Raw genomic sequence first — 18870 nt, 5'->3', positions numbered from 1 at the left:
TTTTTCCTCTGAAGAAGGAATTTTAGACAAAGAAGAAATGACAACCGACATGGCAGCATCATCTTCTTCTTCTACTCTGTTTAAAACGAGTTCTTTGCACTTGTGTCACCGTCATTACTAATGTATGTATGTAGATATATATTTTAAAATCTTTTTACTTTAGAAATGATGAGGCTCATTTAAAGGACATAGACGATGTCTATGGAACAGCCTACGCTGGTGTGAGACATTTCTATTTTATAATTTATTATAAATTTATATTTGCTTCCACTTCCAATCTCCTCAGTTACAGATTCTTTATTGATCCAAAATGACAGAAAAATATTTGACGTGTATTTTAGTGTCTTTGGTTTCCATTAACATGGAGGGGGCGGAGCTTATGACCTGTACTGCAGCCTCCAGCCACCAGGGGGAGCTCTACTTTACTCTAACTGTAACCTTTACCCATATACCAAATTTTAACAGGTCGTAACCCCTCAAAAAGACAACATGACAACACAGTGTTGGTACTGAATGAAAATCTTCCCCCTGTACTTAATAAAACACCGTCAGACACACACACACACACACACACACACACACACACACACACACACACACACACACACACACACACACACACACACACACACACACACACACACAGGCAGAATATGTGTGAGAGTGAGAGAAGCTCCTGATGTCAGTAATAATAACAGCGTGATTGTTGAGTAGCTAATCAACGCGCCACTGAGTTAATGAGCCTATAGAAGAGGGTGTGTGTGTGTGTGTGTGTGTGTGTGTGTGTGTGTGTGTGTGTGTGTGTGTGTGTGTGTGTGTGTGTGTGTGTGTGTGTGTGTGTGTGTGTGTGTGTTAACCCCAGAAACCTCAGATTTTGTGCAGTACACACACACCTTCACACGTGCAAACACACACACACAGTCACACTCTAATAAAACTCAAACCTTTTTTTTTGGGGGAGATCCACAGAACACAAACACACAACCTGGCTGTAAAACACACACAAACGCACACGTGTGTCTCGTAGCTGGTGTCACATCAAGGATTCCCTCCACTCATAAACACACACAGCTCGACAAACACAAACACACGTGATGCAGAGCGAGAGCGAGCAGTCCTGGACGAGCTGAGTCTGCAGAGAGCGACGGACGGAGGCTTAACACATCAAACCACAGGAGCAGACGGCTGCAGAAAAGCTCAGCTCCCGTTTATGAAATCACCAAATGAGAAAGAAACGGGTTTGTTAGTGATGTCGTGGTGCGACAGCTGTGCTGGGTTTGGGACGGACACGGGCCTAAATATGCAAACGCACATATCAGGACGTCAGCTTCACATCTCCAGCTTCCACTGACGATGTGTTGCAGTTTGGCCTTTTTGTGACTGAAGCTCAGACCACAGCTGCCAACATTCATTAATACACAGGACAAGATGTTACAATCCTTTGTGCCATGATCCGAGATTAAACACATTTAGAAGCTTAGTGATGGGACGAGCAACTACACTTCGACCAACACTTCTCCCCTCTGCTAAGATAAAACAGCAGCTAACTAGCCTAGCCAGCGGCAGGAAGCAGGATGTGGCACATCACTGGGTTTCTTCACCGATGTTTCATTAGTTAGACCCACGACACCTCAGGAAGATTTAACAGTGATGAGTCCCCCCCCTCAATACAGCCACCGTGTGACTTTCAACAGAGAGATTAGCTTAGCCCGACTACAACTACTAAAACTACTGCTAGCCTTAGCTTTAGCATGCTCCCCAGTTAGCGTGTGTCCTCCTTCCTTCCTACACTATATTGCCAAACATCTTCCCTCACCCATTCAAATAACTGAATTCAGCTGCATGAAATCCCTCCTAGACACGATGCAGGCTGCTGCAAACATTAGTGAAAGACTGGAGGCTCTCAGGAGCTCAGTGACTGGTGCTATGATAGGATGCTACCTGTGCAACAAGAAATCTCCTCACAACTAAATATTTCACAGTCAACTTTCAGTGGTTTTATAACAAAGTGGAAGAGATTGAAGTCCTCCAAACTTCATGTTTAGCTTCAGATTAGCTCCAGAACAGAGCGTAGAGCTTCATGGAATAGGTTTCTATGGCCCAGCAGCTGCATCCAAGCCAAACATCACCCAGTGCATGGGGGAAAGAACTCAAGTCCATGATCCCACATTTATGGGTCCAGTTTGGGGATGAAAGGAAGATCCATAAAGACATGGATGAGGGAGTCTGGTTTGGAAGAACTGGGCTCAACCTGATACGACACCTTTGGGCTGAATTAGATGAAGACTGTGATCCAGGCCTTCTCCTCCACCATCAGTGTCTGACCTCATGTTTTTATGGTCAAACATTCCCATGAACGTCGTGGAAAGTCTTTACCAGAAGAACTGAAGCTGTTATATTCATATTAAACCCTATGGATTAAGTTCATATGCATGTAAAGGATGTGAGCGAATACTGGTGATGATATAGTGTTTGTTTGATCAGTGCATCATGAAGGTGTCGACCATGAACCCGTCTGACACACAGAGATCAGCTGGTTGTGTTACCGACTGAAAAGAGACTGAATGTATCTTTCTCAGAACATAAGAGCTGATTCAGGCACCTGTCAACATACACATCATCACATTAGACAACACGGACGTTTCTTCATGGTTCATGTGGAGGGAACGTTGTAGACCACGCGTGACCCTGATGTGACCTGCGAGTGTGCGTGAGACTACAAAGACACAAACGGAGCTCAGAGAAACACAAACTGACTTGTAGATGATCTGCGTCTCTTTGCATCCAGTTTTCTGGCGTCTGTGTGGACTGGAGGCTCCTGGCTCTGGGCTCCATATATACATATATACATATACACACAGTATATACATATATACACATATATACATATACACACACACACTAGCTCCAGGCTAACCGGAGCTAACGTGCCAATCTGCTGGAACTGTGTTCAGCCGAGCTCCTTTTAAAGAGATGTTGTGTTTCAGCTGGAGTTATAGGAGGCGACACGCCTGTGTGTGTCTTTGTGTCTCTTTGTGTGTCTTTGTGTGTGTGTGTGTGTGTGTGTGTGAGACCCTAACCCAATCTGAAATGTCCGACCCTTCGGCTAATTCTGCCCTTCATTTCCCTCTGTCTCTGTTTGTGAGTCTGACTTTGTGTCTGTGTGTGTCCTTACCTGCACAGAATGTTACCTCCAGTGTAGCTTGCATTTGTTTGTGTGACACTTGAATTATTGATGAGAGATCAACGTAAATGTCTGTGTATTTTATATACTTTCAGTCGTCAGAGTTAATTCTTCTCTGGATGAGGCTCCAACACCCAGAACAATGATTAGGAGTCATCTAAACTAAACCAGTTCGTTTTCTGTTTCCTCTGGATGTAGATGAACAGGATGAAGCACATGTTCATCGTTTAAGCATCAACTTTATCTGATCTGGGCTTTTTATGAAACTGCAAATGAGTCCAGTCATATTTTAGTTGTTCATTGAGTCCGTTATGTGTTTTGGTTTTGTTTTCATGAATTGCAACTAGAAAAATATCTGTGAAAGTGACGACTGACATCTGTGTTAGCAAAGATTCAACCTGTGTGTCTGTCTTTGTTTTTATATCTCAGCTTTCTCAAATATAACTGTAGCTGCATTTTCACAGGTTTTATCGTCAGTACTTCTAGTGATGTGAATAACTAATTCAGAACTGGTCAAAGAGCAACCTAGCAACAACCTAGCAACAACCTGGCAACAACATAGCAACAACCTAGCAACAACCTAGCAACAACCTGGCAACCTGTGAGGACACCCACCTGGTCCTCAAAGAGACAACAACCATTTCATTTTATAAAGATTCTCCACCATCGAGTTCTCATTAATGGAGAAATTAGTGTTTCACATGGAGGTCTACAGATATGTTAGAGCCTCTAGTGGACGTAGGAGGAACTGCAACTTTGGGTACTGAGTCAGACAAACTGATATTTCACTTACTGCTGCAAACAATGCAATATTCTGGAAAGCTGGACTCTAAGTATTGATTTAAAACTTTAACATACACATCATGTCTCGCGTGGCCATTCAGGGAACCAGTGCGTCCTCCCAGCCTGGTCTGATGTGACGTGGGCTTAAACTCGTCTCCCTGTCTGTGTTTGTGTCTCAGGTTTTCTCTGGGATTTTCACGGCCGAGATGGTTTTGAAGATCATCGCCCTGGATCCGTACTACTACTTCCAGACCGGCTGGAACATCTTCGACAGCATCATCGTGTGCCTCAGCCTCATGGAGCTCGGCCTGTCCGATGTGGAAGGACTCAGCGTCTTACGCTCCTTCAGACTGGTAAAGTGCTTCACATCAGGAGAAACTAAATGAGACAGTTTAGACCCGACAGAACAGAGTAACCGAAGTAATGAAGAGGGAGGTGAGAGTAGAGCCGCTGCTCGTTTGCATGTCGGGGTTAGATGATGGTGGAAGGACGTGTGGTGACGATGCCAGAGTCACCAACATGTTCTTCCCTTTTAGATTTGGCTGTAGATGAAGCAGCCCTTTTATGACATGTCTGGTCTTCATGGTTTTGGGGTATTTATCATTAATGTGACTTTTGTGACTCAGTGCATCTTGGGAATACAAGATGTTTCTGGCTGAATGTTGGAGTCTCTGTTGGGAAATGATGATGGTGCAGTAAAGATCTTCTGGGCCTTTTAGTGGAGGAGGGATTATGTTCCCCTGTGTTTGTGGACACATGCGTCCTAATGACCTCGTCCTTTCTGTCTTTTCCTACCAGCTCCGCGTCTTCAAACTTGCTCGCTCATGGCCGACTCTCAACACCCTGATCAAGATCATCGGGAACTCGATGGGCGCTCTGGGGAACCTGACGCTCGTCCTCGCCATCATCGTCTTCATCTTCGCCGTGGTCGGGATGCAGCTGTTTGGGAAAAACTACACGGTGGCGCCTCCGATCTCATACTCGCATAAAGGCTTATTATCGCTTAGATTTCTTAATTCAGGTTCATTACATGCAGCTTCTTTTGGCAGGACTGTGTGTGTAAGATCTCCAAGGACTGTGTTCTCCCACGCTGGCACATGAAGGACTTCTTCCACTCCTTCCTCATCGTCTTCAGGGTTCTGTGTGGCGAGTGGATCGAGACCATGTGGGACTGCATGGAGGTCGCGGGGCAGCCGCTGTGCATCCTCGTCTTCATGCTGGTCATGGTGATTGGGAATCTGGTGGTGAGTGACTCTCAACTCTTCGGCCGTTTCGGTTTAAACCTGAGGGAACGGTTTACAGTGAAGGTTTGGATGTGTTGTTTGTGTTCGTTAATCTGGTGATAACGTTTAGGAGCTGGATTATTGGGTCGTGGTTGGATGAGAGTCTTGGTCGCTCCACCTTCATTCCTCCGTAGATAATGTGTTTGAACCACCAGGTCTCTTTTCCATCAGCTTGGTGGTTTCTACAAATACTACGTCCAAATGAGCTCCTTCAAAGCGCTGTAGGGTGATTCCAGTGTTTGATGATGAGGTATTCGAGCGTTGAGGAGGGAAAATGTCTGTTCCAAGCAGCTATTTTCTTTGTGTACCTGTTTTGCGTTTGCACATGCGACAAAAAAGCAACAACTGCACCAGCTTTGTCAGTGACACGGTTGCAGAATCATCACTGATGTGATTGTTTGACGTGTCACCACAACAAAGGACCAACAAAGAGCCAGTTTTTATGTTGCGTGTCAACATGTAGTGAGCGTTGGACATCTGCTTGTCTCTTCATACGACCAACTTCTATTAACGTGATGTAGCTTTCCGTTAGCATGTAAGCTAGCATGAACTTCCCACATGTTTACGGGGGAAGTGGAGCTGGTTTTTCCCCGACAAAGATCTGCTGCACGTTCCAGCCGTGATCTACACGTAGTCTCACATAATCCAGAGTCTTTGTTCATCTCCAGCTTTTTCTAGGAACCAGGAGCTTCACTGCTGCCTGTAACTGAAACAAACACGATGTAAAACCTGACGGTTAAAATCTCACCTTCAGTTCTTCATGAGGAAAAGACCAAACATTTTATCGCTTCTTTTGGTTTGTTTGCAGTTTTCAAACCAGCTTGCAGCTGCATTACCGCCACCTACTGGCCAGATTCAGATTCAGGGAACTTTATTTCCCCCCCGGGGACAATTTAAGGCAGAAGTGAGCAGCGTGACATGGAAGAACAGGACAAACAGGAGAATACAGAATATATATGAAATGCAAACACGACTGTTAGAGTGGAAGAGTAAACGGGGTTTACAGGGATCAGATATTTACAGGTTACTGCATAGACAGTATGGGTAATAAATATATAAAAAAAAGAGTATAAAGATAATAAAAAATACCTATAAAATAAGTAAAACTAAAATAAAATGGAAATAAAAGTGAAAGATAAGGTTGGAGGAGGATCTATGAGCTGCTAACAGATACAAGCTTTAGACTCAGTGGATTTACATCAGGCTGTTTAATCTAAATAACGTCCTGTACGTTGTGTTGTATCAGAGACACGTCGCTGAGGTTCCTCTTTAAGTCCAGATCCTTCCAGGACGAACTCTTTCCCCGTTTAATTGTTATTATTATATTATTTATATCAGACCAGTGGTTAAAGTATCTGTTCCTCATATCAAGCACCTTTCTCTCTCAGATCCTGAAGCTCATGTGGCAAAGTGGTGTTAACTTCATGTAGAACAAGCCTAATCACCCACACACACACATTAACACACACACTAACACACACACACACACACACACACACTAACACACACACACACTAACACACACACACACACACACACACACACACACACATTAACACACACACACACACACAGTGAGCGCTCATTTTTCCAGCTAAAGCAGCAGAGGAAAGATTTCCTTTCTCCAGATAAGTATCTGTCCTCTCATCTTACGCTGCAAACCCCCCCAGACTCATTCACAGGCACCAGATCATTTTACCTGCCCCCCCCCCTGTACACCCCCCCCCCCCCCCCCCCCCCCATTACCCCACCACCACCACAGCTACAGCTACAGCATGAACACGTCACGTCTGCACCTCCCTAAACACATCAGTCAATCCATCACCGGCCCCGTGTGTCCTGATCAAAGGATTCAGAGACAGGAGGTAACAAGAGGAGAAAGTCCACGTATCTGATGGTCAACACACACTAACACACACTAACACACAGACACACACACAGACACACACACACACACACACACACACACACACACACACAGAGACAGACACACACACACAAGAAACACACACACACACACACACACACACACACACACACACTAACACACACTAACACACAGACACACACACAGACACACACACACACACACAGACACACACAGACACACACACACACACACACAGACACACACACACACACACACACACACACACACACAGCCACACACACACACACACTCACACACACACACACACGTTACTTATTGTGTAGGAAATGTGTTAGTTGATGAAGGAAGTTTGTTCGTTCTGAGTTAATGTTGATAATGTGTTTGTTTTACTCTAATCTGACCACTTTTCTCCAGTAACAGTCATCTAACGCGTTACTCTTTCAAACCAGTTATTAAGATTAGATAAAATCAGATTTAAGTCACTTATCCAAGTTTTTCACACATCAACAACATCACCACCAACAGTGGAGGGAGGGAGCGTGTCCGAGCCGCTGGGGGAGCGAATAGAGCAGGAGGACGGAGGACGAGGGTCAGAGGTTAAACGTCTCAAAGTCAAGACTCTGGAACAAACCAGGGAAACGGGGAGAGTTAGAGAAGTTAGAGAAGTTAGAGAAGTTAGAGAAGTTGGAGAAGTTGGTCGGGGCCTTATGTTGTAGAGGAAATGCTAATAAAGTAACATTTAATCCGTTTTAGTTACTTTTGAAACCAAGTAATCAGTGAAGTAACTAAGTTACTTTTAAAGGTGTAATCAGTAATCAGATTACTTTTTAAGGTAACAGTGGTAACACACTTCACAAAACACCTTCCAATGGAAACACACAAAACTTCAGCCGTATGGCTTTTATTTTGAAAAGCTGTACTGGAAACACAGCAGCGCGAGGAAAAGCTCCACAAACACAAAGACTTGTTCTTCTTCTCGTCTTGTTCCCAGTCAAGTGTCACATTCAGCGACGTTCAGTCACTGCTTCACGTGCAGCTGCTGCAATAATAGAGTCTCACTCTCCTACTTAACTTAATGGTCTCATAGATATTTAATAACAAGCCTGATAGGACGCACACACACAGAGACACGCACACAGAGACAGACACACACACACACACACACACAGAGACAGACACACACACACAGAGACAGACACACACACACACAGAGACACACACACAGAGACAGACACACACACACACACACACACACACACACACACAGAGACACACACACAGAGACAGACACACACACACACACACACACAGAGACACACACACAGAGACAGACACACACACACAGACACACACACACACACAGAGACACACACACAGACACACACACACACACACAGAGAGACAGACACACACACAGAGACACACACACACACATACACACACAGAGACACACACACACACACACACACACACACAGAGAGACAGACACACACACAGAGACACACACACACAGACACACACACACACAGACACACACACACACACACACACACACACACACAGACAGTGTGTGTGTGTTGTTTTTTCATAGTTTCATTGTCGAGACAGAGGGAAGAAACAAACTAACAGAACGAGGAAGGAGCTTGAGAGTGGAAGGAAGGAAGGATGGAAGGAAGGAAGGAAGGAAGGAAGGAAGGAAGGACAGAAGGAAGGAAGGAAGGAAGGAAGGACAGAAGGAAGGAAGGAAGGATGGAAGGAAGGAAGGAAGGACAGAAGGAAGGAAGGAGGAAGGAAGGAAGGAAGAAGAAGGAAGGAAGGAAGGACAGAAGGAAGGAAGGAAGAAGGAAGAAGGAAGGAAGGAAAGAAGGAAGAAGGAAGAAGGAAGGAAGGAAGGAAGGACAGAAGGAAGAAGGAAGGAGGAAGGAAGGAAAGGAAGGATGGAAGGAAGAAGGAAGGACAGAAGGAAGGAAGGAAGGAAGGAAGGAAGGACAGAAGGAAGGAAGGAAGGAAGGACAGAAGGAAGGAAGGAAGGAAGGAAGGAAGGACAGAAGGAAGGAAGGAAGGAAGGAAGGACAGAAGGAAGGAAGGAAGGAAGGAAGGAAGGAAGGAAGGATGGAAGGAAAGAAGGAAGGACAGAAGGAAGGAAGGATGGAAGGAAGGAAGGACAGAAGGAAGGAAGGAAGGAAGGACAGAAGGAAGGAAGGAAGGAAGGAAGGAAGGACAGAAGGAAGGATGGAAGGACAGAAGGAAGGAAGGAAGGACAGAAGGAAGGAAGGAAGGAAGGAAGGAAGGAAAGAAGGAAGGACAGAAGGAAGGAAGGAAGGACAGAAGGAAGGAAGGAAGGAAGGATGGAAGGAAAGAAGGAAGGACAGAAGGAAGGAAGGATGGAAGGAAGGAAGGACAGAAGGAAGGAAGGAAGGAAGGAAGGACAGAAGGAAGGAAGGAAGGAAGGAAGGAAGGAAGGAAGGACAGAAGGAAGGAAGGAAGGATGGAAGGAAGGAAGGAAGGAAGGAAGGACAGAAGGAAGGAAGGAAGGAAGGATGGAAGGACAGAAGGAAGGAAGGAAGGAAGGATGGAAGGACAGAAGGACAGAAGGAAGGAAGGAAGGAAGGAAGGATAGAATGACAGAGCGATAAACGGACGGAAGGACAGACAGTGGTTACACAAATATCAGCTGTTTATAGAAGAACACAACAGACTTGTGTGTAGCTGGTGTTCAGTGTGTGTCTGTGTGGATGTAACAGACGTCCATGTTTTCTCTGGTAGATAAAGAAGAGGTGCAGAATCACCTCTTATCTCCCAAACACACTCGCTGTGTGTGTGTGTGTGTGTGTGTGTGTGTGTGTGTGTGTGTGTGTGTGTGTGGTGTGTGATTAGTGAGTGTCTGGTGTAAAGAGTGTACAGTGCGCTACTGAGACAAACCTTTAATCTGAATATCAGCTGTCCCATTGCAGGTTCAGTCAGGTTCAGTTGTAACATGCCAGACTTCCAGAACGTTCCAAATTTTCCAGACGTTTCCAGACGTTTCCAGATGTTTCCAGACTTTTCCAGACGTTTCCAGATGTTTAAAGACGTTTAAAGACGTTTTCAGATGTTTCCAGATGTTTCTAGACGTTTCCAGACGTTTAAAGACGTTTAAAGACGTTTTCAGATGTTTCCAGATGTTTAAAGACGTTTAAAGACGTTTCCAGACGTTTCCAGATGTTTAAAGACGTTTAAAGACGTTTCCAGACGTTTCCAGATGTTTAAAGACGTTTAAAGACGTTTCCAGACGTTTCCAGATGTTTAAAGACGTTTAAAGACGTTTCCCGACATTGATCTGGTTTGAACTATTGTCTCTAAATAAAGATGGACGGAGGAACAGCTCCTAAAAAGTGAAGCTAAAGCTAGTAGAGCTCCCCCTGGTGGCTGGAGGCTGCAGTACAGGCTTTTAGCTCCTCCCCCTCCATGTTAGTGGGCGGGACATGGGCCAAAGGATGGTTTCAGTCATTTGAGGTAGTTAATATAATGTTGATGATGTTTAAGTGCTATGTTTTTGGATACGGTTTGTTTTAGTTTGTTATTTGACGCTAAAGAAACAGGATGTGACATAATGACGACCTCCAGTTGCCATGACAACCGCTCTGTAAATAAGTCGCGTAGGACCGTGACACTTGCAAAAACTAGTTTTAAAAATAAGTCCAGTGTATAATCCAACATTTCCTCATAGCTGCTGGAGGCGGAGCAGAGCGAAGCATTGGTTAAATGGAAATACAAGTGAGTCTGGACGAAGAGTGGGCGGGGCATCAATATCATGGCTCCGCCCTACGGCCGAACTGATCAAACTCAAACCATAACTCTGGGAAAATAGCATCAATTTGTCCAATGAGAGGAAGTGGAGACGTGTTTGGTCCATGTTTATATACAGTCTATGCTTTGAGAGAGAGACGTCTGTTAAAGTGTTTCCTCTATGATTCCTCCTCTGTCCTGTAGATCTGATTTCTGAATGTGTGTCTGTGTGTGTGTGTGTGTGTGTGTGTGTGTGTGTGTGTGTGTGTGTGTGTGTCTGTGTGTGTGTGTCTGTGTGTGTGTGTGTCTGTGTGTGTGTGGGAAGCAGATGTTTAGTTTGCGGTTTCTTTTCATGACAAACGAGCGGCTGAATGTGTTTCCCTGAGCCAGCACTGACTGCAGCACACCTGCCACGACATCCTCCTCCTCCTCCTCTCCTGCTCCTCCTTCCTGTTCTCCTCCTCTTCCTCCTCCACCTCCTCCTCTTCCTCTTCCTCCTCCTCCTCCTCCTCCTCCTCCTCCTTCTCCTGCTCCTTCCTGTTCTCCTCCCCCCCCCCCTCCTCCTCCTCGTCCTCCTCGTCCTCTTCCTCCTCCTCCTCCTCCTTCTCCTGCTCCTTCCTGTTCTCCTCCCCCCCCCCCTCCTCCTCCTCGTCCTCCTCGTCCTCTTCCTCCTCTTCCTCCTCTTTCTCCTCCTCCTCCTCCTCTTCCTCCTCCTCCTCCTCGTCCTCCCCCTCTTGCCTCCTGCTCCTCCTCCTCCTCCTCCTTCTCCTGCTCCTCTTTCTCCTCCTCCTCCTCCTCTTACCTGTGTTCCTATCCTTCCCTGCTCGTCATCATATTTCTACATCTGCATCTTTTCTCTGGCTTTAATCATTGTGACATTTAAAAGTCTCCTGAGGAGCTAAAAATCAGCAGTTTAGGCTGATTAACTGCGTTTGTGGTCGACGTCTTAATGAAATAAACATCTGGGGGAGAAAGAAAACCATCTGGTAAATGTGAGTAAAAGCAAAACAAAGAGCAGGTATTATTCCTGAAATACTTCCAGCCGGTTACTATGTGACACTTTAGACAACAGTGTATATGGGCTTAAAAACAAATGTGTTTTTCACATTCAAACTTGATTTAAAAGATCTGATTCTTAAAATCCTTCAATCCATTCGTTTTTAAATAGGCATCATTTGCTGTATCCTCTTGTTGTAAAGCTACGAGTCAACAAGTTTAGTCTTAGATTAACAAAGATGCATGAAAGATGAGACACTGGAAGAAAAAGATTGTGGAACCTCCACAAATCTCTGCAACCAACGGCAACACTGAGTAAAGTCGTTTTCAAACTGTAATATCTGTAAAAGAAGTGACTCCGGTCGTGATACAGTATAATAATACAGACTTTTATTTTTTTTGTTTTAACAATGTGGACACAGCCATGATGGAAACGCTGACGTTAGAAATGGTGGGAGGCTCATATGGCCTCTTTTAATAAGATCAACACTAAAGGTGGTGGAGGCCGCCATGTTTAAAGGAGGATTTCACACAGAGATTATGGAAGAACAGACTGAACAGAAGAAACTAAATGAAATCTAAAGCCATGGAATCGGAGGCGTTAGAGCAAATAAGGCAAATAAACAGTTACAGCAAAGAAATATTAACATAACCAGCAGAAAGGAGACGTGGGAGGATCTGTGACAAGGTCAGAGCTGTAGGGAAACACGAACCCCCGTCCTGCATCGCCCCCCGTCCTGCAGCCAACAGCAGCGCTGCCTCATCATTACAGAAAGCACAACTTCCCAGTGTTCAGAGATTCAGCCACACTTTGGATTTGTCCATTGGTGAGTTATGGTGATTTAAATACCTTAAGCTTTATTTTTTATCTGTGGGCTGATGTTTCAGTCTTAAAGGATTCATAGATAAATAAACACAAAAGCTTCAGCTCTATTTTTAAGTCTATTCTCGGCCCAGTATTATTATTATCTACACCTTCATTAAGCCCAACATGCTGAATGGTCTGCGTCTTATTTTACAGACTCGACACTCGTCTGCCTCCTAGTAGATCAGCTTCGTCACCAGTTTGTCTGTGTAATGACGTTTGTGTGAAAACCTTCAGTAAATCAGGCTCATAGTCTCTGATCCAGTGGAGGTTGGTTCTTCCACACGAGGAACGAGCTAAAGCAACAGGATTTGATCTGGTTCATGGATGAAATGAAAATAAAAGCTGCCGCTCTGTCTCCTCCGCTGGTTCACGGAGTCTCTCATGTTTCTAACCATGTTCCCGAGGGGCTTCGCTCCTGGGGTTTGTTGTGACGAGGAGAAGCTCCAGAAACAGATCGTATCTCATCCACCACCTACACCTCCGCCACCACCACCGCGTGGTTGTGTGGGTTTATTTTCAGGTGTGTGTGTGTGTGTGTGTGTGTGTCGGGCTGTTTCCAGGGCAGCAGCTGCTTCCAGGACGCTGCTCGTCCACCCGAGCTGAACCTCCGTCTCATCCGCTGCAACTCAGCTGCCTGTTTCTCTAACGCTGGTCTTTAAAGACCTAATTAACCGGCAGCACAGAACATATCATTTAGCAGAGGAGCTTATTTCCAGCAGGATTCATGACCTGAAAGCAACGAACCTTCTGGTTCATACAAACCTTCTCTCCTGTTGTTAGTGGACATTTCGTCCTGTCGTGGTTCTTCTGTCCTAGTAAAACATGTAAATATATCTCCACGTTCAATTCAGTTCAAATTCACATTTCAATTCAGAACAACTTTATTAGGAGAAGAAAAGGCTGCAGGCTGGACTCAACAGTCAGACTTCATTTAATAAAATGTGCCAGAGAACTTAACTCTCTGGTCTAAAAGTCTCACTAAATGTTGGAGCAAATTTTCACATCACTGTTAAGACGGTTTTTATCCCTGAGTGACGCCAACAGATAAAAGAACCAGTTAAAAGAAGAAGAAGTGAAGAACTGGACTGACAGAAAAGAGAGGAATCACCTCTGCTGTCCACGTTTATGTCCTAGATGCCCAGATATTCGGATGAGCTCGCAATTTAAATTTCAGCAGTGCACAGAGCTCCTGCAGGGAAACATTTGCAGAAATCACATGTCAATCAGCTGCATCAGTCCACACCAACATTAAAATGTAAATTTAGTCACAGACGAGGACATGAAATGACATAAAATAAAAGTAGAAACCGTGACTATGAGGAAAAATACGACTACGACAAACTAATCCAAATACAGTTTAACAAAAATAATGTTCAGGTCCATGTAGACGACCAGCGGCTCAGCTGTTCTCCTGCCTTTCCAGTTTCACACGGTGTGTGTGTGTGTGTGTGTGTGTGTGTGTGTGTGTGTGTGTGTGTGTGTGTGTGTGTGTGTGTGTGTGTGTGTCAGTTTTCAGAGGAGTGGACCACCTGATCCCCCCCCCCATTCACCTCGTTTAACTCGTTAAGAGGATCATATCAATTAGCACAGGAAGTGGGCCAAACCACACACACACACACACACACACACACACACACACACACACACACACACAGATAACTGGACACACACACACACACACACACACACACACACAGATAACTGGACACATGCACACACACAAAAAAGACGCTGTGCGTTGTGTTACCCAAGCTGTTTTCAGTGGGGTTTCCCACCCACATCAGAAGGGCTTCCAGTGTCCAGTTAGAACCAGTTAGAACCAGTTAAATTAGATCCAGACTTGGAACCAGTTCGTAACAAAGAGCCACTGTTTAGTTTAACTGGTGTAAGTCATGAAAACACAGATGCAGGAACTCGAGAACGTGAGGAAAGACTCACAACGATTTCTCTGAAAGCTGCTAAAATAAATAAATAAATAAATAAAGATCTGCCGCCTGCTCTGCAGTAAATTAGCAGATCAGAGATGGGGACGTCCCATGAACATAATGTCCATTCCCTGGAGATTCCTCCAGTCTTTTCTTGTCTTCCTCGTTCCTATTCTAGATAAAACTGGATTGAATCCATAAATCCTTGTGTCGTAGTTGGTGTGAGGGCAGCTCGTCGCCTGCCTCCAGAAAACCTGTTCTCTACTCTGGAAATGATCAAGCTTCATGAACTCAGCGTCCGACTGGACCAAACATCTATAAGCTGCTGTCTGACTGACGTCATCAGTTGTTGTTCTTCTTCTGAGATTTTCTGGCAGTTTTGACGCTGCCTAAGTTTCTGCACTGACTGAAACACATGACTACAGTAGATGAGTCTTGGACCAGCCGTGAATCCGGTGGGAACGAAGCTGAGTCAGTGATGAGCTGGTGAACATAGTGGATCATTCAACAACTACAGAGCGCGATAGTTCTGGGGAACTAATAAAGTGCAGTCACGTTGTGCATGATGCTTGTTTGCACTGCCCCAAGTGGCCACAAACAGAACTCCCCGTATTTCCTGTTCGTCTGTAAGGAGGTGGACGGGCCAGTGTCTATTCTCGTCGGTGCGCTGTGTTATCGACTGTTGGAAAGGAACAAGGTCATTGGTCGACTTGTCCGATCATGTTGCCATGTTAACCAATCAACACCATCGATCTATTGGTGTTGCATCCAGCCTGCAGCTTCACCCGGACGGCGGTGAAACCAGGCATGTGACAGGCGAAGCCCGATCAGTAGCAGCAACATCAACACATCATCGGCTGCAGTCGATGCGCACAAAGACAAACCCGTGTTTCTGCCTCTGTGAGGCCCAGTGACATGGTCCATGTACGTATCTGACCCTGACCACCTCAACTAAACACTGAACCATTAAGGATCCACAACACTAGTATTTCTCTAAAGTCTGACTCACAATAAAATAAAAAGACCACACACAGACAGACACAAATAGGTACAGTAACTTTTTCTGCCTCAGATATTTTTAAACAGTTTTGCACCTCACTCACATGTCCTGTGATTATTACTGTAGCTCACTCTGACATAAATCTTAGTTAACATCTTTAAACCACTGATTTCAGGCTGTTCTCATTAATCATAAAGACGTCGACACGTCAGACCAACACCAAACAACAAACACTGAGTCCTGGATCTGAACCAAAGACGCTGCCCTTGAACACATCACCACACTCAACATTATGTATGTTTTAGCCGGGAAGCCAGACTCGCTTCATCTCAACCAAGTGCCCAACCTCAAAGTTCAGGGACCCAGAAAATGGCCCATGAGGGACACATGGTCCCACAACGTTCATATTCCAGTGGAGTTTGTCCCCCAGGAGTCCACTTTGTCCTCTCATCATTCCAGCCTTTCAGCAAAAAACAAACAAACTCCTATTTAGGACAAATCCAAAGTAACTGAACGCTGTTCATGAACATGTTGGATCATTCATGGTCTCGGTCTCTTTTTAAAGACAAGACTCTGAAGTTTCTGTCACTACAGTCAGAATCTCTCTACGTGGTTTAGTTCTGGAGGAATCAAAGCTGGAACACAGATAAAACAGAAGAAGAAGTTGTCGGGTTCACCTGATTTTTTGTGTTTTGAAAGAATGTGTTGGTCAGTTGGTGAGTGTTTATCCCTGAGTAATACAACCACACACACACACACACACACACACACACACACAGACACACACACACAGACACACACACAGGTCAGAGTTTCCTCCTGTGTCAGATATTGACCCACTGGCCCGTTTTCCTCTTACACAACCAGAAACTGTGAAGCTGGTGGATCCAGTGGAGTTGTTACGTAACCGCTGACCAGCTGTTTGTTTGTGTGTCTCATGGGTTTGTTGTCGGTGTGTGAGCAGATGACAGAGGTGAATTATGTGTTTGACAGATGCTTTTCACGAGTAAAGTTGGTCTGTTGTGTCCATGTTGTTGTTCAAACACAAGCATTAAACCTAATAAAAAAACAAGGTGATTCTGTTAAAAAAAGTATTTTACAAATTATAAATCTGAATGCAGAATACATACAGTTATACATCCGGTCCAATTTTATTCCATCATTTATTTATTCATTTATGTTCTGGATGGTTTGGTTATCTTGAATATAAACTCAAACTCAAAGCGTTTGGGTGAGTTTTTATGTGGTGATGAACAGAAGAGTAAAGTTGAACAAAATGTCTCTGATTAGTTGTAGGACTTTCCAGCTACATGAGCGAAGAATCAGAGCTACTATTAGCTGGGAGGCTAGGAAGCTATAACAAGCTATTAGCTGGGAGACTAGGAAGCTATAAAGAGCTATTAGCTGGGAGGCTAGGAAGCTACACAGAGCTATTAGCTGGGAGGCTAGGAAGCTACACAGAGCTATTAGCTGGGAGGCTAGGAAGCTACACAGAGCTATTAGCTGGGAGGCTAGGAAGCTACACAGAGCTATTAGCTGGGAGGCTAGGAAGCTACACAGAGCTATTAGCTGGGAGGTTAGGAAGCTATAAAGAGCTATTAGCTGGGAGGCTAGGAAGCTATACAGAGCTATTAGCTGGGAGGCTAGGAAGCTATAAAGAGCTATTAGCTGGGAGGCTAGGAAGCTATAAAGGGGTATTAGCTAGGAAGCTTGGAGGAGCTACAAACTGTTGTGTTGTTAAGGAAATATTTGTGCATTTGAAAGATATCAGAGTTTGTCCTTTGACCTTAGTCCGTTTCTGTCTCGCTCTGCTTCTCTGACCAACTACGTCTTTCAGCTACGTCACTGTGCTGCAGTTCACAGAAAGTCCTGCTGGAGTTCCACGGGGAAACGTACAGTCTGTGGTCGGCTTTCCTGTAATCATAGAGACACACAGGACGCTGCCACTTGATCCTCCCGACCTACACCTGTCACCAAAACACACACTCAGCTGTGGTTAAACACAACCAATCTGGCTAAGAGCAGCACTCCGACGGAGCGATCAGTTACCAAGGGCCTCAGGCATTATTCATCACACCCTGAATAATCAAGCTGTGCTGGAAACAGTGATACCACAGTGTGTGTAGTGAGTTAACTAACGAACACGAGGAAGGAAGGAAGGAAGGAAGGAAGGAAGGAAGGAAGGAAGAAGAGAAACGCCTGAATGAAAATGAGGAGGGTTTCCTGGTTTCTGCACTAGTGATTTTTCTTAGACCAGGTTCTATAGACTGTGGAACAGCTCCTCTAAAGTGAAGCCAAAGCGAGTAGAGCTCCCCCTGGTGTCTGGAGGCTGCAGTACAGGTAATAAGCTCCACCCCCTCCGTGTTAGTGGGCGGGACTTTAGCCAAACTAATACACAGCAAATACATCACTTTCACGGATGTTTTCTGTCATTTCAGGTAGTTAATATGATGCATGTTCGCATGTCAGTTATTTGGATAAGTTTCTTTTTAGTTTGTTATTTGACGCAGTAGAAACAGGATGGGACATAATGACGACCACCTGTTGCCATGCCAACCGCTCCGTAAAGCGGTGCTGTGAGTTTGTGAGAGTTAAAAGAAAAAGAAAACTAAATAAAGTTAAATCAAGTACAGTGTAATCCAACATTTCCTGGTAGCTGGTGGAAGTAGAGCAGAGCGTGGTATTAATTAAACCAAAACAGGAGTGAGTCTAGAGGAAGTGTGGGCGGGGCATTGATAACGTGGCTCCTCCCCTCAGACCGTACTCAGACAAGATGGCGCCGCCCGTAACCCCGGGAACTAGCATCAGTTTGGCCAACGCAAGGAAGTGAGGACCTGTTGTCCACATTTATACAGTGATTCAACACACACTGTACAGATGAAAACAAGTCGAGCTTTTGTCTAGTGTTATTTTTGACACAGTAGATTGTTATTGCTTCACTTTGGTTCAGCTCTGCCGGTTGTTGTATCTTGTAACATGTAGCCTGCAGAGCTGGATCTACGTTAGTGCTCTGACGTCTTTTCGTTAGGATGTTCCCTGTCCTCCTGATTTTCAGTTCTTGCCCATTTGACAGTTGTCTTCCTCCTCCAGACTGCGTTTAGCTTCGGTTCTTCCTCTTGGCTCGTTTCCCAGGCTTCACAGCTGTAGGTGAGAGCTGACTGAACCAAGCAAG

At 44.9% G+C, this 18870-nt stretch overlaps 1 protein-coding gene across 3 annotated transcripts in view; it reads left to right on the top strand.

Moving 5' to 3' along the window:
• Positions 1 to 18870, top strand: part of LOC124995754 (sodium channel protein type 4 subunit alpha-like) — a 195046-nt gene that overhangs the window by 126519 nt on the left and 49657 nt on the right. For all 3 annotated transcript variants that reach the window (XM_047568403.1, XM_047568404.1, XM_047568402.1), the window contains exons 17-19: positions 4147 to 4320; positions 4766 to 4927; positions 5017 to 5211. In XM_047568403.1, coding sequence (XP_047424359.1) covers positions 4147 to 4320; positions 4766 to 4927; positions 5017 to 5211 — 531 coding nt within the window. The remainder of the gene's footprint in view (positions 1 to 4146; positions 4321 to 4765; positions 4928 to 5016; positions 5212 to 18870) is intronic.

Source organism: Mugil cephalus, chromosome 18, assembly GCF_022458985.1.
Source record: "Mugil cephalus isolate CIBA_MC_2020 chromosome 18, CIBA_Mcephalus_1.1, whole genome shotgun sequence".
Classification (NCBI taxonomy): domain Eukaryota; kingdom Metazoa; phylum Chordata; class Actinopteri; order Mugiliformes; family Mugilidae; genus Mugil; species Mugil cephalus.
The sequence above is the reverse complement of the archived record's forward strand: the minus strand, read 5'-3'. Positions and strand labels throughout refer to the sequence as shown.